General features: G+C 56.6%; 10 protein-coding genes across 10 annotated transcripts; 6 read left to right on the top strand and 4 right to left on the bottom strand.

Annotated features, from left to right (window-relative positions):
- Positions 1 to 67: 67 nt before the first annotated feature.
- Positions 68 to 1,762, top strand: SCHCODRAFT_02482030 (uncharacterized protein; the record flags this gene model as incomplete). Its single annotated transcript, XM_050342809.1, has 2 exons — positions 68 to 307; positions 365 to 1,762. The coding sequence occupies 2 exons, from the start codon at positions 68 to 70 to the stop codon at positions 1,760 to 1,762; spliced, it is 1,638 nt and encodes a 545-aa protein (XP_050202749.1).
- Positions 1,763 to 1,909: 147 nt separating this feature from the next.
- On the bottom strand, positions 1,910 to 4,875 carry SCHCODRAFT_02742586 (uncharacterized protein). The gene is made up of 6 exons (XM_050347168.1): positions 4,842 to 4,875; positions 4,109 to 4,758; positions 3,900 to 4,055; positions 3,186 to 3,852; positions 2,933 to 3,132; positions 1,910 to 2,880 (listed from the first exon to the last, which is right to left on the bottom strand). The coding sequence occupies exons 2-6, from the start codon at positions 4,682 to 4,684 to the stop codon at positions 1,930 to 1,932; spliced, it is 2,550 nt and encodes an 849-aa protein (XP_050202750.1). The 5' UTR covers positions 4,685 to 4,758; positions 4,842 to 4,875; the 3' UTR covers positions 1,910 to 1,929.
- A 75-nt stretch (positions 4,876 to 4,950) lies between these two features.
- SCHCODRAFT_02605307 (uncharacterized protein) lies at positions 4,951 to 6,504 on the bottom strand. Its single transcript, XM_003035274.2, has 6 exons — positions 6,220 to 6,504; positions 6,044 to 6,164; positions 5,895 to 5,992; positions 5,518 to 5,843; positions 5,318 to 5,470; positions 4,951 to 5,268 (listed from the first exon to the last, which is right to left on the bottom strand). Exons 1-6 carry the CDS (start codon positions 6,450 to 6,452, stop codon positions 5,243 to 5,245), a joined length of 957 nt encoding a protein of 318 aa, XP_003035320.1. The 5' UTR covers positions 6,453 to 6,504; the 3' UTR covers positions 4,951 to 5,242.
- An 82-nt stretch (positions 6,505 to 6,586) lies between these two features.
- Positions 6,587 to 7,798, top strand: SCHCODRAFT_02605313 (mitochondrial carrier). The gene is made up of 6 exons (XM_003036077.2): positions 6,587 to 6,650; positions 6,697 to 6,853; positions 6,903 to 7,006; positions 7,055 to 7,219; positions 7,284 to 7,469; positions 7,525 to 7,798. Exons 1-6 carry the CDS (start codon positions 6,606 to 6,608, stop codon positions 7,690 to 7,692), a joined length of 825 nt encoding a protein of 274 aa, XP_003036123.1. The 5' UTR covers positions 6,587 to 6,605; the 3' UTR covers positions 7,693 to 7,798.
- Positions 7,799 to 7,920: 122 nt separating this feature from the next.
- On the top strand, positions 7,921 to 8,991 carry SCHCODRAFT_066099 (V-snare-domain-containing protein; the record flags this gene model as incomplete). The annotated part of the gene is made up of 4 exons (XM_003036076.1): positions 7,921 to 8,130; positions 8,184 to 8,534; positions 8,590 to 8,651; positions 8,710 to 8,991. 4 exons carry the CDS (start codon positions 7,921 to 7,923, stop codon positions 8,798 to 8,800), a joined length of 714 nt encoding a protein of 237 aa, XP_003036122.1. The 3' UTR covers positions 8,801 to 8,991.
- Positions 8,992 to 9,309: 318 nt separating this feature from the next.
- On the top strand, positions 9,310 to 9,582 carry SCHCODRAFT_02484813 (uncharacterized protein; the record flags this gene model as incomplete). The annotated part of the gene is made up of 1 exon (XM_050342838.1): positions 9,310 to 9,582. One exon carries the CDS (start codon positions 9,310 to 9,312, stop codon positions 9,580 to 9,582), a length of 273 nt encoding a protein of 90 aa, XP_050202751.1.
- A 66-nt stretch (positions 9,583 to 9,648) lies between these two features.
- SCHCODRAFT_02013084 (uncharacterized protein) lies at positions 9,649 to 11,276 on the top strand. Its single transcript, XM_050341528.1, has 2 exons — positions 9,649 to 10,932; positions 10,985 to 11,276. The coding sequence occupies exon 1, from the start codon at positions 9,933 to 9,935 to the stop codon at positions 10,929 to 10,931; it is 999 nt and encodes a 332-aa protein (XP_050202752.1). The 5' UTR covers positions 9,649 to 9,932; the 3' UTR covers position 10,932; positions 10,985 to 11,276.
- A 102-nt stretch (positions 11,277 to 11,378) lies between these two features.
- Positions 11,379 to 12,948, bottom strand: SCHCODRAFT_02694833 (uncharacterized protein; the record flags this gene model as incomplete). The annotated part of the gene is made up of 4 exons (XM_050346869.1): positions 11,379 to 11,453; positions 11,503 to 11,967; positions 11,993 to 12,859; positions 12,919 to 12,948. The coding sequence occupies 4 exons, from the start codon at positions 12,946 to 12,948 to the stop codon at positions 11,379 to 11,381; spliced, it is 1,437 nt and encodes a 478-aa protein (XP_050202753.1).
- Positions 12,949 to 13,494: 546 nt separating this feature from the next.
- On the top strand, positions 13,495 to 16,176 carry SCHCODRAFT_02013095 (uncharacterized protein). The gene is made up of 7 exons (XM_050341529.1): positions 13,495 to 13,582; positions 13,675 to 14,356; positions 14,406 to 14,561; positions 14,610 to 15,369; positions 15,421 to 15,620; positions 15,670 to 15,912; positions 15,963 to 16,176. The coding sequence occupies exons 2-7, from the start codon at positions 13,766 to 13,768 to the stop codon at positions 15,981 to 15,983; spliced, it is 1,971 nt and encodes a 656-aa protein (XP_050202754.1). The 5' UTR covers positions 13,495 to 13,582; positions 13,675 to 13,765; the 3' UTR covers positions 15,984 to 16,176.
- Positions 16,177 to 16,583: 407 nt separating this feature from the next.
- On the bottom strand, positions 16,584 to 18,813 carry SCHCODRAFT_02605324 (uncharacterized protein). The gene is made up of 3 exons (XM_050344158.1): positions 18,675 to 18,813; positions 18,531 to 18,605; positions 16,584 to 18,482 (listed from the first exon to the last, which is right to left on the bottom strand). The coding sequence occupies exon 3, from the start codon at positions 18,460 to 18,462 to the stop codon at positions 16,885 to 16,887; it is 1,578 nt and encodes a 525-aa protein (XP_050202755.1). The 5' UTR covers positions 18,463 to 18,482; positions 18,531 to 18,605; positions 18,675 to 18,813; the 3' UTR covers positions 16,584 to 16,884.
- Between the last annotated feature and the right edge of the window lie 149 nt (positions 18,814 to 18,962).

Genomic DNA, 18,962 nt, shown 5'->3' on the forward strand with positions numbered 1-18,962 from the left:
TGTCGGGCCTGCTTGTCTTCTGCGGTCACTGTCAAAGATTCCTTCTACCCTGCAGGTTCATTTTGCTATGTCGCAGCTTGACATGAGCACCCAGTGTATGCAAGTTACAGAGATCCTCATGCACATATGCGAGGAACTCCGTCAGACTGAATCTTGGGTCACTTTAGCCGCGCTTGCCTCGACCAGCTCTGCGACTTCCCAGCCTGCCCTAGATTCCCTCTGGAAAGAGCAGGATGCCGTAGCACCTCTGGTCCTTACCTTCCCTCAGTGCGAAGTTGTCCAGCAGAACCATGAATTGCGATCGTTGGTACGTCGTAACAGTCATCGTTCGTCGAGAAGTACCTTGAACCAATTTGTATGGCAGAAACTCAAAGGGTTCATCTCGCAAGCAAGTTGGGATCGCTCTCAAACTTACGCTAGACGCGTCCGAGTTCTACGCTTGGGACCCGCTTCCCACTGGTCTCTGGGAGATGATGGTCTGGGTGTTACGGCCGAGACCCTGAAGGTACTCATGCTTCGTGCTGGTGGCTCGCCGGTGTACCCCAACCTTCAGGAACTCGATCTGCATGACATGGATGCGAACCTCCAGTCATTCATCCCTATGTTCGTGGGCCCGGCCCTCACAAAATTGAGACTACGACCAGGCGCCTATCTCGAATATCTGTTCATGCTGGGAAGCTTACCCTCGAGGTGCCCTCAACTCACCACCTTTGAGGCAGCATGGGATGTTTTTTACGCCGACGCTTCAGAGTGGCAGGCCAACTATCCCGGCTTAGAATACTCTCACCAAACGCGGCAGGTTGATGAGCAAAATCAGGACGTGCAGAACGCCATACGTGACCTCTATCGGGGCTGGCCGTCACTGGTCTCGGCCAGTATCCCTGATGCGGATCCAGAATTACTGCGCTACCTCGGACAGCACTCCAACCTTCGTCACTTGTCGATGGGTGTGATGTACTCTCATGACTGGAAGCCTGCGACGCACCCATCCTTCACCCGACTCCAGTCCATCGCAATCTTGCACGCGTCTCATTCAGAAGTATCGCGGATTCTGATGTCCTTGTCTGCTCCCCCTCTGGCAGTGAAGTCGGTCTTCCTCTCCTGCCCCCCCTCCGCGGACGACGGTCACAGGCAGCGTAACCTCGACACCATTGCTCAGATATGTGATGCATCAACTTTGCAGAGCGTGTCATACTTCGAAAGATCAATTGGCCCGAGCTTCCTACCAGTACCAGAGTCCGTTCCACCTGCTTGTCTTCTGCAATATCGTCGGTTCGCCAACATGACGGAGTTCGCAATCGGCGACTGTTTGATCGATGTGACAGACAACGACATGGCAGCACTGGCCATTGCTTGGCCTCGTCTGCTTGCCCTTCGCTTGCATGTCTGGCCTTCGACCTCTCAGTCAGTCGCGGAAAGCAAGCTGACGCTGTCAGTTCTGCTGCCGTTCGCGCGGCATTGCCCGTCGCTCACCGCCCTCGAGCTCTTGCTGAATGCGACGAATATACAAGCACCTCCCTTGTCGCCAAGCAATGCGGGGCCCACCAATCATACGTCGCTACAGCTGAACATCATCTCTTCGCCTGTAGAAGACGTCGACGCCGCCGCGAACTTCATCTGTGCCGTCTCCCATGACAGGGTCACCATTACCGTCGACGATGGGATAGAATATCTGAGTCGCTCGCCGACTCTACAAAAGTGGGCAGAAATACGGGGAAAAGTGCTAGGGATATGCGAGGCAAGGGCGCTTATAGGACAGTAGACGGTCAATCAGACTCCTTGAGTGCTTGACGGGCTATCCAGTATCAAGTTACCGCCAACAGTTCGTCCTGCTTTCAATGGCAATGGGTTGCGAACACCCTTCGGAAAGCGGCGATTCAGTATACATTACCATAGCAATCTACAACTACCTCAGTGCTTCCCAAGGCCTCATCGACGGCCTGCGCTCGACTTCTGTCGCGCCTTCTGTTCCCTGATGCGGGAAGAGCGTCTTTGCCCTGGGTGGTTGTCCGCTCGCTCAACGTCCGTGCGCCGCTGCTTGGCTGGTCGCTCGCTCTTGTTTTTGGGTGCTGCACGCTTGCGACCTCTAGCGTTACGCGCTTCCGCGGAGGGTTGTTGAGCCACCACAGTCTCGCCTGAGTCCTCGCCAGCGCCTCCTAGATCATGGTCTTCGTCACTGGTAGGCGGTGATGCCCTGCGCTTCACTTTTCCCCGTTTCCCAGGCCGCAGTACGCGGCGAGGGGGCGTTGGCGATACCGAGGGCTTTGGCGGAGGACTGTAAGGAGGGACGTCGACAAACATCCCGGGTTGTTCAAGATAGTGGTCCCTGATCTCGCGAAAGGTCTGCTCGAACTCTTCGTAGATATCGTCCTGGAAGAGATCGGGGTGAAATATGCATCGTCCGTTGGGGAGCCGCATTATTCGAGCGTTGGGCTTCTCCAGCTCAGCATATGCATCGCGCAAGCTCTGAATGAGCACGACGACATTCGGGACCAGCGACTTGTCATATATCTTGTGCAGGGCATCGAAGAGGGCCTGTGTCAATCGCATATCTGTCATATGCATGGTGCGCGAGCGAGATCCATCGACTGCATAGGTGAACAACTGATTGGCGTATGCCCGCAGCACGGAAGCGGCCTCCTCTGCGCGAGCCGCGTCGCCGGACAATATCGATTTCGGCATTTTGAGTATGACGAAATGGATAGCCATCCATAAGGCGGACTCAAGATCATGGTAGGGGTTGAAGGCGAATTTTTCGAAAGGATCTTCCTCAGGCTTGGATCGCCTATCGTTCAAGGCTCTGAGGTTGATGAGAGGCCTGCCATTAGTGTGCTCGTACTGACGGGCTTGCACCTCAATGGCGGTGAAAAATGGAGTTCCCTGTGAGTCAATCAACAAAGCTCAGACGACGAGCGTTGTGCCGAAGGCTTACCACGATCCGGTCATGCCCAGAACTGTCCTTGTACTGCCGAGAGTTCTCCAAGTCGGATACAATGGTCACCCATTCACTCAACGCGGCGCGAGTAATCGGTGATGCGATGTTTGGATACGGATTTGAGAGATGACGGAGAAGGAAGTTGCGCGGACTAACGTCTCCATGGATGTCGCCAGTGACCTTGAAGGAGTGCAAGACTACAAACCCATGTTCAGTGTTCTGCAGCGCGGTTGCTTTGTTCAAGACTCACTTTGAACAACCTCTGTCATTGCGAGAAAGAACAGCGCCGGGTCATCGATATCCAGAAGCTCCATGCATTGATGCTTGTAAACGGTACGGCATCGCTTCTTCGAGTCCAAACGAGGCAGAGGAGGCGTCGTCCAGCAGAAGGAGGGCGTACCCACGTAGGGAAAGTATTCCGAATCCGACGGGGGCCCCGGCACCGTGCAGTCAACATTGCCATGGGCCGCTGGAAAGCGAACAACACCGTCGTGCAGAATTGTCATAAAGTGCTTTTCGGCCCTCTTCCAGACGGCGGGAACTTTCATCATACGCTGCTGGATATCCCGTTGGATGTCGAGTTCATCGTCGACTTCGTCGTGCACCCAGCAGTCCCGAAGGACGTTCTTCTCTTCGGCGAGCAGCCGTTCCTTTGGATTGTCGGAGTTCTTGATGACAAGGCGGACCTCGTAGACACATGTGGCTTTGCAATATACGAGCTGATAGTAGTCATTGCTCAAGCGGCCCGTCGTTTGATATGTGACGGGCTTGGGCGCGGTCTCGGACACATAAAGGTCGAACTGGTACTGCAGTTCACGGTTCTCGTCCAGAACAAGCCTGACGGTGGGGTCGAAGCCGAGCTCGGGAAGGGACGCATAGGTGCTGAAGAGCAAGAACTCAATAAACCATCGCTTGTCCTACAAGTGAATTGAGCGTCGAACTAGGCGAGAGCACTAAAACACACCTCATAGATATCAATTTCTGTCGTGAATGCCGAGTGTGACCGCGTATGGTACCATATCCGCAACTTTGAGCATTCGATGGTGAAGCTGAAGACGCCGACGCGATCATCGGAGTTCCAGAAGAGAAGAGCTGGGTGACCGCAGACCCGTATCTCATTCTGCGTGACACGTAGGTTAAATAGATATCCAGAGGAAACCAATCACTACGTACGTCGAGCTTGTCGTCGATTGATTCGGTGTGTTTCAACTCCCCAACGGCAGTGAGATCGGCGGCGTAGATGTGGCGGCCGGCACCCTTGACTGTGGCCTGAGGATGTTTCTCGAAGTCGAATCCAGGTGGGTACGAAGATTGCTTGCGTAAAAAGAGGCAGCCGATGGATGTCCAGGATCCGTCAGACTCGGAGCAAAACATACGGTAAGGGCGGCAGATGAAATCCGTAGTGCGCTTGTCCGGGCTATAGCTGTCGGGGAGAACTTCCTCCGCCGCAGAGAGAATCTGCTCGACGACCGATCCGAGGTGCTGGAAGTGCTCTTTCTCTTTCCTGTGCGGGGGCCCGCTCAAGTTGTCGCCGATTGGACGCCTCCGTGGCATCGGGAGTGCAGACCATTCTTGGGTGATGGGGTCAATGCTATGTGATTCTGTGAGTTTCCTAAGTAGCGCATTCCGCGTTTTGCTATTGAGGGTCTTGTGCTTCGAAACGTATGTCGCGAAGAAAAGGCGAGGTTTGCACATGCGGGTTCTGCCGTGGGCGGCCCTGTCGCGGTGCTGGTCGTCTCCGGATCCCATGCCTTGAATAGGGATGCTCCTGAGGATTGGCTCTGTGTGGTGATAGCGCGTAGTGTGAAATAGTGGCAGATCAACTATGTTGGGCAGTCAGCACTGGCAATAGCGGCGCAAGTGGTGTGGCGAAGGAATTGGGCAAGAGGTAATTCGTTTTACGCACCCTATGCTTCAGTATATTGACTAGGCAAGGAAGCGGACGGGCAAGGGTAGTAGGGTTGACCACAAAGTCAGAGATGAAGGTGGCTGAAAACAAGATAGAACACAAACCACGCGGGCCGACTTTGGGCGGCAAATGCCGAAATCTCACGTGTACAGCGTAAGCGAACTGTGACTGTCACCCTAAGTGACTACTCTACTAGCATTTCCATGACACGGCGACTTTGCACCGAGCGTCCGACACTCCAGATTGTAGCCCGCAGTGCGAGATACCACGACATAGGACGTCGCTGTGTTTCTCAATCAAACGATGATACTCTTTTTGACGACGAGAGCTGCGACATCGTGCACGTTCGGTTGCCAACATGATGCCCAGCCGTATACATTCCGCAATCGCTGCTAGGTCTACAGAAGAAGCTTGAATGGGTATCCTGAGAGCACGTAAGTAGGAAGTAAGTCGATCTATCAGCTTGAGCGCACCTCTGTTCTTGATCCTGAAGAGCGAGAACAACAGCGAGTAGAGGATGAAGATGACCGCGGTCCAAATGTAAATCTGCGTCGTCTGACGGCTGACCGACTTTTGCAGCGGGACGACATTGATGAGCATCACGAACGAGAAAGCAAGGAAGCCGTCTGCAGCTGTGTTAGTGTCCGCCCGCTCGCATGATTATACCACTTACACAGGAAGGCCACGACCTGCACCTCCTGTCCGAACTGGTTCTGGTATCCGCCCGCAATCCAGCCACCGTCCGCGCCCACGTACGGCACGTTCCGGATCTTCGTGAACATGTACCCGCCCGTCATCACCAGGCTCGTTGCGATTGTGCCTGCGGCCCACACCCAGCGGTTGGCGAGGATGGGCCCGATCCAGCGGAGCGCGAGGATGCCGAAGAGAATGATGGAGATCGTCTGGAAGAGCTTGCCCCAGTTGAAAGGGTCCTTGTAGGGGATGGGGACGGGCGTGTGGCGCGAGAGCTGGGCGGCAAGCGGGCCAGGTTCGAAACCTCTGGGCGGGGATGAGAGGGGGAAGACGAGGATGGGGCGGGAAAGGGCTTACTGAGAAAAGTCGTAGGAGATGGGGGCAGAGCGGGATGTGCCGCGGGGGCCGCTAGTGGGGAGATATACGTGCACGGCTGGCGCGGAAGCCATCTTCAGCTGTAAGTTGCGCGTTAGACCTCATTCGCGCGTAATTCGCTACACACGTACCTTGGTGAAGGTCGCGGGGTTCTCATCAAAGTCAATGACCGCAAAGAAGTGTTCGTCCCGCTGCTCCTCCGGCACGCTCCTCCAGGCTTTTGCGACCGCGTTCCACGCGGGATCGAACTCCCTGTGACATGCTATCAGCTCCCCGCATCCTTCGTTCCCTCGCGTCCCCTACGCACCTGCACGGCCCACACCGTCTGCGCTTGTCCATCGCAGTGAACAGCACCGTCGCGGACCAGTTGCGCTGCGGCGCCGTGAGCAGGTCGTACGTCTTGTCATCGAGGCGGATGACGCCGTCGCTCGCGTCGGCGAGCGCTTTCAGTTGCTCGTGAGGGCTGAGCGCGGCCTTGGCCGCGAGCGCAAGGGGCACTAGCAGCAGCAGCAGCAGCGCTAACAATCCGAAGGCGCGCATCCTCTTGCTCGGTGTTGAGATGCAGGAGCAGCAGGCGACTGCGCCAGACGTGTCCAAGGCACGTGGCCGGACAAACGGCCCGATCGACCGCTTGCTAAATAGGCGCTCGTTCACGGTCCGCAACCCACCGGAGAGGCCTTGAAAGAGGCGACCATGTCATCGGAGCATAAACCACCAAGCTTTGTGCAGGCACTATGTGTGAGTGTACTGTCGTCGAGATCTAACACGCTGACTTGCTTTCAAGGCAGGGGGGATGGCCGGCACCTCGGTCGACATCCTGTTCTTTCCGCTCGACACCTTGAAGACGCGATTGCAAGCACCCCAGGGCTTCGTAAAGGCTGGGGGATTTCATGGCGTGTACAAGGGTCTTGGTAGTGTGGTCGTAGGCAGCGCTCCTGGCGGTACGTAACGCATTACCTGCATTATACATTGCTAATCGAGCGATCCCAGCCGCCCTCTTTTTCTCAACATACGAGTTCATGAAGCACAACCTCCCCTTCCCAGATCACCTCGCCCCCCTCGCACATATGGTATCCGCATCCGTTGGAGAGACGGTACGGCGCGTGTTCTAACCATCCAAAGCATCCCCTCATGAATTCCAGGCAGCCTGTCTAGTCCGCGTCCCCGTCGAGGTCATCAAGACACGAACACAGACCATGACCTTTGGACCCGAGGGAAAGTCCTCCTTCGGCGCGCTCAAACTTACGCTCCAGCACGAAGGTGCCCGAGGGCTGTTTCGTGGCTTCGGGACGACCCTCGTGCGCGATGTGAGTGCGGCGGGGGTTGCTTCGTATTCGGAAACAACATTGTTACTCACGCAACTGCTCCCAGATTCCCTTCACCGCACTACAGTTCCCTATGTATGAGTTCTTCAAGCGGACGGCGGCGAAGGCGCTCGGTCAAGAGCGTTTACCAGCTTATGAAGCAGCGTTGTGCGGAAGCGTCGCGGGCGGCATATCCGCGGCGCTGACCACTCCGCTGGATGTGTTGAAGACGCGTACGATGTTGGATACGAGAGTAGGTCACGAGCATGAATTGTTAGAGCGTATCTCACCTTCCTCTCTCTAATCAGGTCGGCAAGGAGCATCTTCCTTCCTTGACCCAACGAGCCAGGTCTATAATTGCGCAGGAGGGCGTGAAGGCGCTATTCTCGGGTATTGTGCCGCGCACGATGTGGATATCGGCTGGTGGCGCAGTATTCCTCGGCGTGTACGAGTGGGGGATCCAGCACATCGTGTAGATAGTTCCTACTTAGAGAGAATTGTTGTTAGACCGCATGCCACACGCAGACTAGATAGAAAGGGCTTAAAATCAGACTGATAGCAAGCTCAGCGAATGAAATGCTCTCCGAACGGGGTTGGCTGATTTGTGTGAGCCGATGTCGCAGACAAGTTGAAGTTGAGTTGAAGACTCTGAAGTTGATCAACCGGTCTTCGGCAATAGCCGAACTCGCGCTGGACCTACCATCATGTCTACGGAAGTGACGCTGTTCGAGTCGTATGAGCAGGACTTCAATGGCCTGCTCCTCTCAATCCAGGGCAAGCTCTCCGCTGCGACGTCGCAGGGAATAGGCGAGTTCCCCACGCGCGATCCCCACACCGACGCTGACGATCGAATAGAGCAGCGCAAGGCCTCCATCCGCAGGGCGGAGCTGGAGATGGACGAGGCGGATGATATGGTGCGCTACCTGGTCCGCATTCTTGCAGTCATATTGATACTTTGCCTTCTTAGCTGAGCCACCTCGAAGAGCTCTTATCCCACATACCCCAAACGCAGCGCAGCAAACCTGCCTACGTCTCGCGCGTTCGCGCAGCCAAAGCTACTCTCACTGCTTGCAAGAAGCAATCTCGCGACCTCTACCACAGCGCTACGCGAGCCGAGCTGCTGCAGCGAAATGATCAGTGGTCTACTGCCGAGCCGGACGAGCGCACACGTCTGCTGGCAGGACATCAGACGCTCGAGGAGGGCAGCGCGAGGCTTGAAGACTCCACTAGGGTGGCGCTCAGGACGGAAGAAGTGGGCGCGGAGATCTTGAGAAACCTGCGGGGCCAGAGAGAGCAGATTGTACACGCGAGTGACACGGTGAGTGCAAAAGGGCTAAGCATGATAGGGGTGAGGCTAAGGCGACCTCGCGTAGCTTCATACAGCGGACACCAACATCGATCGCTCCTCAGGGATTATGAAGAGGATGATTCGGCAGTACGTTTCCCTGGTTTTGGCTGAAAGACGGGCCTTGTTGACACCGTTTATCCTGCAGAATGTACAGGCAGCGCGTCATATTCGCCCTCATCGGCGTATTCTTCCTCGCCCTGATCAGTATCATTCTCTACTTTAAGCTGCGTCGGTAAAAGCCCAAGTCTACACACCGCGGCTCTTTCCATGGACCTCCGATCCGCCTTGTATCCTTACCACCCGTCTAACCTCCTCCGCTTTCGTTCATCCTCTTGCTTTTGCCACCCTTGCACATGCATCCCTTGTTATACTTATTGGATACTAATTATTGTCGCATACACACACAAATTCTTACGGACTTGCCAACTCGCATCTGACAGACATGAACATTATTTCGGATGAACGGGTTTGCTTGCGTCTGGTGGCGCACTACTTCCTGGCTTCGAGGATGACCCGGATTCGCGGTCCGTGCCTCTATAGGAGGATAGACTTCACCGGAATTACTCATTTTGGCAGCTGGCCCACATCGCAGGCGGAGGTAGATCCCAGGCGAGTACAACCGACCTGCCGGATGGTTTGCTGAAGGACCGAGGTGGGTTCTTCCGTTTCCTCAGCGCCTCCCTTCGTCCGTGCTTGTCGCACTTATCCCCTTGCTCTCCACCTTCACCTCCCTGCTTGCTCACCCATGTCCTCCAGGCGATTTTCGACGACTTTGCGCTGCTTGCATATCCCGGAGCTCGTACTGCTGATCTGCGCGGAGCTCAGAGATGCGGAGTGCCACAAATCATTGGCGGTGTTTGCGTTGTGTTGCAGATCTGTGTGCGAGCCCGCACTCGATGTATTGTGGGATGAGCAGTATTCACTGGTTGGGCTGACGACGGTGCTGTCTTGTCATCTACCTGGGGATGATCTGCAGCGGCACGGGAGGAAGGTAATGTATACTCTATGCAGTCGTTGATTCATGCTGACGATCTTCGAATCTAGCTGATTCCTTCAGACATCTCGCCGCAGGACTGGGAGCGTGGACAAACCTACGCACGGCGCGTCAAGAAGTTCTCCATACCTTCGTGCAACCTCAGCTGCGTTGAACGCGTCCGGCGGCCGACCGTGCACAGAAGCGTTCTAGAGACGCTCTTCTCGCATGCCGCCGGCTCCCGCCTCTTCCCTAACCTTCGGACCCTCAACTTCAGCTACGAGCCCGCCTACAAGCGTTATCTCCGCCTCTTCGTCGGGCCCACTCTGCGCTCGCTGCGCATCCACTTCTGGCACGATGAAGACCATGGGTACCTCCTGCCCGCGCTCCCCTGCATGTGCCCCGACCTCGAGTCAATGGCGCTCGAAGGTGTGAGCCGACCCGCCATCAGCGCGCTCGCCGCGCTGGACCAAATTCTGGGCTGGCGCTCGGTCACGCACGCAGAGATACCGTGTACGATCACGGGCAGCCTCGCGCATGTCAGCCGCCAGGCATCGCTGCGGTCGCTCAGGTTGACCCTCGACGCAGAGGACAGCTGGGTGCCAGCGACGCGGCCGGGATTCGAGAGGCTGGAGCGGCTGGCTATCCGAACGGAGTACCCCTCGAAGGTGGCGTCCCTAATGCGGGCCATGTCGAGTGCGCCGCTGGCGCTCGGGTCTTTCTCTGTCGAGGTCGAGAGCGGAGCGTGGATTGCGCGCAGCACCGAGGCAGAGGGGGGCTTTGAGGAGCTGGCAGGCTTGCTGGACCTTTCCATGTTGCGCGAATTTGTGTACACGCAGGAACACAAAGGACTCTATCCGGCGGATGCATGGCCAGTTGTCTCTTCCTCCAGCATCATCGATTATTCTCGCTGTCCCAACATGGTCCACTTCGAGGTTGCATGCGAGTCGGACGTCACTGACGCGGACATTGCGACGCTCGCGCGAGCGTGGCCGCAATTGGAGTATTTCTCGCTTGGTGCACGCGAATGTGCTAGCGATCAACGACTACCGCGCGCCTCATCCCTGACTCTAGCCTCACTGTCGTCCTTTGCCGCATATTGCCCTCTGCTTTCGCGACTTCAACTTGTCGTTGACGCAACGTCCATCCCGCCTCTCCCGCCATCATCGCTCAGTCATCAATGCTCAGCCCCGCGCATATGCCTGCATCTTGAAGGCTCTGCAATGCATGGCGATGCACACGCGATAGCTGACTTTATCCTGGCCGTATTCAAGGGCAAGAAGCAGATCGATATACCCCTCGAGCCGGGGTCCCTTTCTCATTCTGCGGTCTTATGGGCTGCGCTGCAGAAACGGGTGAAGTGCTTGCAGAAACAAAGGACCAGCATAGCTTGAGGTGCGCTCGTTGTTATGGCTTGCGGCACAGTATGCTTACGGTGTCCGTGCAGTCTTCGGTCAAAAGTAATTTATAAATCTTCGCTATGAAACTGCGCCACCGCGCCTGCTATGTAGAGTATATTGTGAGTCTGACGAATGAGCGGTGCGTATGTCGGCGTCTTATGCCATCCTTGCAGACCTTGTTACACTACCATATTCCAGCTTCTATCGACTTTCCGCCAGTAGCTGAATCGCCTGTGTTATTGGTACAACAATCGCTGGGCTTCGCGTGATGGAGTCGGTCACAGTGACAGGAACGTGCAGTCGCTCCCGGGCCCGAATGTCTTCGTGGCTTCCACTTCGACTGACGGAGTCCCTATTGGACACAGCAAGAGCATGATGTTCATTCAAGAGGAATGGTAGTAGTGGACTCGTGTGAAAAAGGAGGAGCGCTGCGACACTTGGCTACTCTGCAGAATCCTCCATGCCCTTCTTCTTTTTCAAGAACCAGATGCTGCTGCCAGGAGAGGCTTGGACCATCTACAAAACATCAGCATCGTACACACACATTGAGGACTGTAGGGCTCACCTCATACGGATTTGTGTATTGCTGGAGATCATCGAGTATCGGTGCCACGGCATTCCATCTCGAAGTATATGGTGGTCGCACCTCCGTTATGTAGAACGGGAGAGATATGCGCGGATTGCCACGGAAGGCGGCGTGCAAGAAACCCGCTACGGCGGCGGAGTCCTTGATGGGGCAGTTATAGTGCTCGAACTTGACCACCCTGCCAGGAGCATGGCCAGGGGGTGCTGGTTCGAAGGGAGGAACCACTCGGGCGTCGAGGCCATCCACCTTGAACTCGTGCAGAAAGGGGCAGGATTGCCCGAAGGATGCGACGGAGGCGAGCGTCGCTCCCGTGAGAGGGTAAATCCGCTTCCACTCGAAAGGCTGCTGAGGGTGGATGTACAGGCATTCCAGGTCCGGCCAGGCCGCAGCGAGCGTCGCGTAATGGGTATCCTGGACGTCGAAGCGGGCGTCGACGTGGAACTCCTTCATCCGCGTGAACTTCGCGAACTGAACGAGCGTCTCCGCCCGGCAGGGCCTTCTGCGCGGGAGGTTCCTTCTCGTGCGTGTGGTTGTAGCGGAAGTGAGTGAGGGAGTCTGGGGCGATCATCTGCGCGATGGTGTTGAGATTGTGTAGCCTGGCGCGGTCGCCGTCCTCCGAAGGGTTCTCAGCGACATTGACGTTGACCCTCTCGACTGCGATAGGCGTGCTGGACATAGCGCGGATGAGGAATATCGGATGCCACGACGCCGACAGCCAGAGTGAGAGGCGCTTCAGCCCGTTCACGAAGCCCGGCGTCGTTGCGGGTGTCCATTCGTATTCGTACTCCCCGGTGATCGTGAGGTCCATGATCTTTAGGTCTGGCAATTGACTGAGGTGGCGCAGAGTGTCTGGATGCGCGTCGTCGATCGCGACCCAAGTCAGCGCACGCCAGCCCACGATAGTCTTCTCGTAGGGCAGCCTCATCTTGCGCGGTTTGGCGTATTGCCTTCGCGGAGGGTCCTCGATACGTATCTCGTGTAAGTCGGGGCACGTCGATGGGATGGTGGGCAGCAGCTTCAAGGTCTGCGTGCTTATGCGAGGGCATATGATCAAGGAGCGGAGCGTGGGGCTGAGGAACGCGGGGAGAAGCGCAAGGTCGCGCGTGCTTGGGTCATCATCGCCTCCTCTGAAATCTAGCTCTTGCAGATTGGGGAAAATGGGCGCTTCGCCGGCGCAGAGGCCCAAGTAGTCGACGGTCTCTTCTGCCACAAAATATCGCCAGTTGCCGTAATCTGAATTGCCACTGAATGAGAGACGCAGGCTCTTGACACGGCGCGCGTAGGTCTGGACACGGTCCCAGTCTTCGTCCGTTATGCTGCCTTCGATTTCAAGACGCTGCGTGATCGAGGGTGAGTACTCAACATTTACCGAAAATGGAAGTGAATGTAACGCACAAATTCCCGCTGCCATGTGTGCCGATGCATTTTGTGCTGAGGGATTGCCCGGACAAAGTGAACGAGGCTATCCTGTTTTTCCCAAAGGATGTCGAGGGCGATCTCGCAAACGGTTCTGCTTGTCAGGGCAAACGAAACCAGTGATCGGAGAAGGCCTTCTTCCCGCAAGTGCTCGCACATATGACGTGCAAAGTCCGGTATTCGTAGGCAGCGCGCGGGTGACATCTCTTTGGGGATAGGTCAATAGCCTTCCACAGACTTGAAGGATAACGACCGTGCGGCGAACCCGAGCGTTCGGGTTGAGGCGTTTGTTACTCTGCTGCATTTTGATCCCGCGCACGTGGCGCCGGCGTCAAATCACAAGGACGCCGTGGACGCTGCGACATTCTACGAAAATCTTAAGGAGCAAGCGATTGGCAGCCACAGCTTGTATAGTCGACAAGCGAACTAGAGAGTACTCTCAGATTCTGTGAGCGCGGGCATTTGCCAAATTATGGGTCTTGTCACGTTCCTGCAACGCGGCCGGCAATTGCCGCGCGGAACGGTCTAATGCACGTGCGGTATGTTGTTCATCTTGACTTTGGCCACCACCATCGCAAACTCGAGGGCATCCCATTGTTCTCCCGCGCTAGCTTTTTGACTCACGTGCGCTACAGTACAAAAGGTATGTACTCTGCCTCCATGTACTCTCAATCTTTTCCCCGTCCCCCCTCGTTGTGCCACTCGCGCGCTATTGCTCATCATGGAACTTCGCAGGCGTCGCAAACCTCGCAGCCTACCCAACGCCGCCACCGGTCACCTATTTACACCACATAAGCCTCGCTTTATAAGCGCTGACTACTACGACATGGAGAACCTGGAACAGACCCGCAAGCGGCATCGCGATAACGCTGCGAGAGGCAGAACTCGTGCCTGCCAGCCGAACCTATTCTTCGCGACCTACGCACCCAAGCACAAGCTCCTTTCTTCTTCGCAAAGGACGAATCTGGTTCGGGCGCTCACCAAAGCGTCTGCTTTCCACCCCAGCACCAATGAATGGGCTGCCCTCCCAATGCCACGCACTCAACGTATCAATGCCGACCCGAAGAACCCCGTATACAAGAATGAGGACGCTCACTTCAAGGGGCTGGAAACGGTGGTTGCGCAGATTCTTTCTGCGGCGGAGGAGACCTTGCCCAAGCGCTACAGTCCGGAGAAGCGCACCACGGAATTCATGTGTCAACCGACTCGTATTACCCTGTCCGAGACGACTGGGTCCTCTCAGCGCATGGATAACTTCTTTGTACGCCGGACGTCTTCGTACCCTTCCGGCCTGGATCTCAAAAGGAATCCGGAAGTCTCGGTAGAAGAGACTGAGGCTCCTCGTGTTATATACACCGCCGACGTCACCGCCGCCGGCGAATCCAAAACGGACGAGAAACCCATCGACAAGCTCGATGTAAGTAGCTCCCTTGTAGCCATCAGCGTTTGACTCACTCGTCACGCAGAATCAGAAGAAAGTTTGCGGCCACCAGGGCCACATCTTTCAGAACGACATTGGCCGCTTCGCTGTCTTCACGTACACCATTGAACGCTCGAAACTGCGGATCTGGTTCCATACGCGATCCCACTCAGCAGTCACGACCGAGATTGATATCTACAACGTGAGTCTAATGTCCTGCAACCCCATCATCGCACTGATGTACTCCAAGCATGACGAGGGATGGTTCTTCGAATTCATCCTCTTCATGACCTACGCGCCGTATCACGAGCTTGGTATCGACCCTTCTGTTAGGCGTGTTCTGGACACGAAACGGCGTCTGCAGTATCATTTCGACATCTACCCCTCGAAGCGCTCGAAGAAGCCTGTCACCTACCAGACGGTACGAGTTCTGGACGAATCCTCCGGCCAGACCGTGTACTCTCGGGCGATGCGCGTTTTCGATGTCCGCCTAGTCATCAAGAATTCCGATGATCCCGAGGAGCGAACACTGGCCGAGGAGGCGAACGTGCTTCGTGACTACTGGGTGTACGACGACGTGAGCGACGAGAAGGTCATCCAGTCGCGCATCCTCGAGCGTATAGGGAAGCTCAAGGGCGTCGCGAGCAAAGCCAAGAAGCATTTCATGGCGATCTTGCAAGATGGCATTGTGCGCCATCCATCCATTAAGGATGAGAAGAGCGGCACGGTGCCTTCCCCGCCCAAGGCAGCGAAACCCTTCCGTTTCGAGCTCGACGACAATCCCGCGCGCGCCAAGCCTGCCAAATCCCAGATAAAGGAGTCCGAGGAAGTTAGGACGCCGGCAGCTCTGCAGGGGAACATTCCCGGCGCACCGAAGATCGACGCTGTCCCGTTGCTACAACTCCATGGGAAGAAGCACTGCCGCACCGTCTACAAGCAGCTCTGCATGGATCTCTACAAAGTCAACGACCCCGCCGTCTTCTTTCATGCTCTGGCCGAAGTAATGCAAAGTGAGTCTTTGGCATAATTTCTGGACTGCAAGCGTACTGACGAAATCATAGTCTTGCACTACTTCAAGCTCATCGGCTACGTACACCGGGACGTGAGCCCGGGCAACTTCCTTCTTCATCACATCTCTGGCGCGCTGCCGGAACTCCCGCAGCAGATAACTCGCAATGTACTGAAGGAGTGGGTGACCATTGTCTCCGACCTCGAGTACGCCAGACCATACACCGGAAGTCTGGGCCACGATCCCCTCACGGTAGGTTCTTGTGCACAGCCCGTCATAATGTTACTCACAGCCTTGTTAGGGCACTGTGTATTACACTGCGATTGAGGTGCAAGGTGGCAGGCATCGCTTCGTCGACGCTGCGGACACCGACCTGGACGAGGAGCCTACCGTTAAGGCGCAGGATACGAAGAACGACCCTACGTCCAATTTCGCGTTCACCTTCTACCACGACATCGAGTCCGCCGTATGGATGGCTATCGACTTCATCACGCGCAAGATGCCAAAGACGATACTGGACGGTCGTTCTGCTCGCGCAGAGGAGGTGGCTGTTATGCTTCGGGGCTGCGCTGTCCAACTTTTCACGGACAACAGGGAAGGGTCCGTCACGCGTAACGACTTCGTCACCGATCCGCAAGAGACACGGAAGGTACATGACAAGATCAAGGACGTCTACGCTGGTACACCGGTTGCAGAGGTCATTAGTCTTGTGCAGAAGCTACGGAGGGCATACAAATCGCTCGAGCAGCCCAAAGCTCGGACGACGAAGGTCAAGAACAACTGCCGCATATTCCACCCCGATCTCTTCGATGACACGATCTACGACACCTTCGAGCAGACGTTCCGCAAGATCAGCGATTATTATCTCGACCACCCCGACACCTTCGTCGACGTACCACCTCCCCCTCCTCCTAGCGCACCGCCAACACCTACCCCCGCCCCTCGAAAGCCGAGAAAAGTAAAAGGCAGGGGTTCGCCCTCGCAGCCCCGGATCGACGAAGATGTTGAAATGGAGGCCGCCTCCGAGACCGCCGTCGAAAGCGACGATGAGGAAGAGGAAGGGGTGCCAGCGCCCTGCGCCCCCATGCAGGGTAGCAGAGGCCGCAAGCGTGCAGCACCGAAGGACAAGGGTCAGCGTTCGCCCAAGAAGCGACGCTCAGGGGACGAGGCTTCAAACTCTAGTGCCGAGAGATCAGATGGGTCTGCCCGGCGACGACGCTCCCCTCGCCTTCGGGAACGAGAGTTACAGTCGCAACGGAAATCCACCTCGGGCCGCAGGTGTGGATGACGGCGAGGCTTTTGGATCTTTGGTAGATAGTAGATAGAGTACTGTACAATGGACTTGGTTCTCGCTTTCCCGAAGCTTGCTTTATCTGTTCTCAATAATTCGATTGCCCATACGTTCTCGCCTTGGAATCATAAAACGGTAAGATGAAGCATGAGACCGATCCAACCCTAGCTAGGTACATGAACAACGACAGCATAGTAGCATAACAAAGTACATTAGTAAACGTCATCAGAACAACACTTCATCCTCGTCCAGCCGAGGCACGATACTCGTCCCCCGTACCTTCAGCCGCTCGATATGCGGCAGCGCGTCCCGGATCTGCGCCCCTACCTGCCTGCTCGTCTCGTCGAACCCCTCCTTGTCCGCGCAGCACAGCCGGCCCCATGTGTGGTCGAGCAGCAGCGTGCGCAGGTGCGTGCACGCGCGCAGCCAGCGCACCATGCGCGGGGAGAAGACGAGGTCGACGTGCACGCGGCTGACGTTGATCATGAGCGTGCTCGCGGCGAAGACGCACGCATCGTGATCGTGCGTCGCAGGCTGCTGGTCGTCCTCGTCCCACGGCCACTCGCCGACATCGAGCTCGAAGGTCGTAGTCACACCCGCGAGGCGATTGTGCACGGGCACGAGCGGACGGATGTTACATAGCGATGGCGTGATGGGCGCGTCCCAGTAGCAGTCGAGCTGGACGTGGACGTGGTGTAGCATTGGTGTCTTGCTCGCAGAGCCGAGCACGAATGCGACAACGGGCGCAGCGGCAAGGAGCTGCTCGAGACGAGGCAGCTCGAGCGTAGGCGGCGGACGTCGCGAGCCCCGTCGAGACAGGAAACTCTTGGCGCAATCACGGATGTCCAGCGATCGGAGGTTGGGGTGCCGCGCTAGGAATGCACAGAATGTCCGCTGAGATGCCCGTGACATGCGCATAGAGAACTGTGTGAGAAGAGGTAACGTGAGACGGTCGAGCACATCGTCCCATTGAGCTCGCGATGTCAAGCGAGGTGGTAAGGAGAGTGTCAATGAGGTAAGGGAGGAGTGGTTGAGAACGTCGAGCACACGCGTTTCTACGCGCCAGGAAGGCCCAAATGCCCTCCCTCCCATCAAAGCCTCATCCACAGGCGACTCCAGCAGGATCAAGTCCTGCGATTCCGCATAAGGCGGGAACAGGTACTTATCCGGCGCTGAAATGAGACGCGTCTTCGAAAGACACGTCCGAAGTGCCCAGGCGCCTTTCAACATAGTGGGTGCGACGCGTAGCCGGTCAAGTGCTCCCAGCGGCGAAAGTGCACTAGCACCTCCATCGACGATCGCTAGCGAGCGGCACCCCCGAGCTGCCGCCGCTTCGAGGACCCGAGCAAGCGCAATGCGAACATCCACAAGTCGCATCTTCCACGCGCGAGAAGGTCTACTCGCTGCCGCCAACGAGAAGTCCACCGTAAACTTGTCGATCGCGACGAGCTTCGTGACCAGGCGGAACATGATGCGGAACTGGGCTTGCAGGCCTACCGAGCGCGGATCCTGGACATACCAGTGGATGTGTCGGGCCGTCGTGGGGTAGAGGGACATGATGAGCGCGCGGTGGAGCTGGTAGGGTGTGGGGGCATTGCGTGAGGAGAAGAAGAGTGTGAGGCGCTCGATGCGGCGAGGGTCGGTTTGACCGTAGCGCGCAAGGAGCGCGGGGATCGCCAGGAAGTGGAGCTTCCGGCATACTGTGGCAAAGAGCAGGAGAGCGTCGGGGTCTGATAGCTCCAGTATCAGGTTGATAAGTTCTTGAGGGATGATAGTGAGCAGGTCGATGGTCGCAGCCGCCATGGCGCGTGATGGTAATCCGGCTAGACGACGATTAGATTCGCTTGTGAGGCGAGCAAAGGTGGCCGCACCAGTTGTAGTCAGCGTCCGATCCTGCGGATGTCCTTGTACTCCAGCAGTCTAGCAGCAGCGCCCCGTATGATCCTCTGTGGCCGGCAGCAACATGGTTTCGTCAGCAACAGCAAGGCGTTGGCGAAGATGGCATCAGCGCTCACCTTGGTGTCCAATCTCCACAGGCTGTCCAATGAGTCAGTCTAGCGTCGTGCGCGTCGTAAAGCGTTCAGTATAGAAGGAGAGGAGGGAGATGCGGTGAAGAGGGTCTTCGTGGGCGCCGTGATGGCGGTTTCGTCCAAGATGGACGTCGACCGGCGCAAGCCCATTGTTTAGCCGCATTCGGAACGGATGCATTCTCGGCGCCCGCCGATCCTAGAAAGCTCGACTCTTCCTGAACATCCTGTCTCGTCGTACGACGTCCGTAAAGCAGCTGAAGTCATTCTGACGAT

The sequence above is a fragment of the Schizophyllum commune genome (genome assembly GCF_000143185.2).
Source record: "Schizophyllum commune H4-8 unplaced genomic scaffold SCHCOscaffold_1, whole genome shotgun sequence".
In the NCBI taxonomy this organism is placed as follows: Eukaryota; Fungi; Basidiomycota; class Agaricomycetes; order Agaricales; family Schizophyllaceae; genus Schizophyllum; species Schizophyllum commune.

Bases quoted from the DNA above. Each gene is read 5' to 3' on its own strand.
- SCHCODRAFT_02742586 (XM_050347168.1), bottom strand. From the start codon at position 4,684: ATGGGATCCGGAGACGACCAGCACCGCGACAGGGCCGCCCACGGCAGA. The intron at 4,056-4,108 runs GTACGTAGTGAT...CGTGTCACGCAG, and splicing joins CAATCGACGACAAGCTCGAC to AATGAGATACGGGTCTGCGG. The intron at 2,881-2,932 runs GTAAGCCTTCGG...ATTGACTCACAG, and splicing joins CTGGGCATGACCGGATCGTG to GGAACTCCATTTTTCACCGC.
- SCHCODRAFT_02605307 (XM_003035274.2), bottom strand. From the start codon at position 6,452: ATGCGCGCCTTCGGATTGTTAGCGCTGCTGCTGCTGCTGCTAGTGCCC. The intron at 5,471-5,517 runs GTAAGTGGTATA...ACACAGCTGCAG, and splicing joins GCAGGTCGTGGCCTTCCTGT to ACGGCTTCCTTGCTTTCTCG. The intron at 5,269-5,317 runs GTGCGCTCAAGC...ACGTGCTCTCAG, and splicing joins CTTCAGGATCAAGAACAGAG to GATACCCATTCAAGCTTCTT.
- SCHCODRAFT_02605313 (XM_003036077.2), top strand. From the start codon at position 6,606: ATGTCATCGGAGCATAAACCACCAAGCTTTGTGCAGGCACTATGT. The intron at 6,854-6,902 runs GTACGTAACGCA...GAGCGATCCCAG, and splicing joins CGTAGGCAGCGCTCCTGGCG to CCGCCCTCTTTTTCTCAACA. The intron at 7,007-7,054 runs GTACGGCGCGTG...CATGAATTCCAG, and splicing joins CCGCATCCGTTGGAGAGACG to GCAGCCTGTCTAGTCCGCGT.
- SCHCODRAFT_02013084 (XM_050341528.1), top strand. From the start codon at position 9,933: ATGTGCCCCGACCTCGAGTCAATGGCGCTCGAAGGTGTGAGCCGACCC.
- SCHCODRAFT_02013095 (XM_050341529.1), top strand. From the start codon at position 13,766: ATGGAGAACCTGGAACAGACCCGCAAGCGGCATCGCGATAACGCTGCG. The intron at 15,370-15,420 runs GTGAGTCTTTGG...ACGAAATCATAG, and splicing joins TCTGGCCGAAGTAATGCAAA to TCTTGCACTACTTCAAGCTC. The intron at 15,621-15,669 runs GTAGGTTCTTGT...CAGCCTTGTTAG, and splicing joins TGGGCCACGATCCCCTCACG to GGCACTGTGTATTACACTGC.
- SCHCODRAFT_02605324 (XM_050344158.1), bottom strand. From the start codon at position 18,462: ATGGCGGCTGCGACCATCGACCTGCTCACTATCATCCCTCAAGAACTT.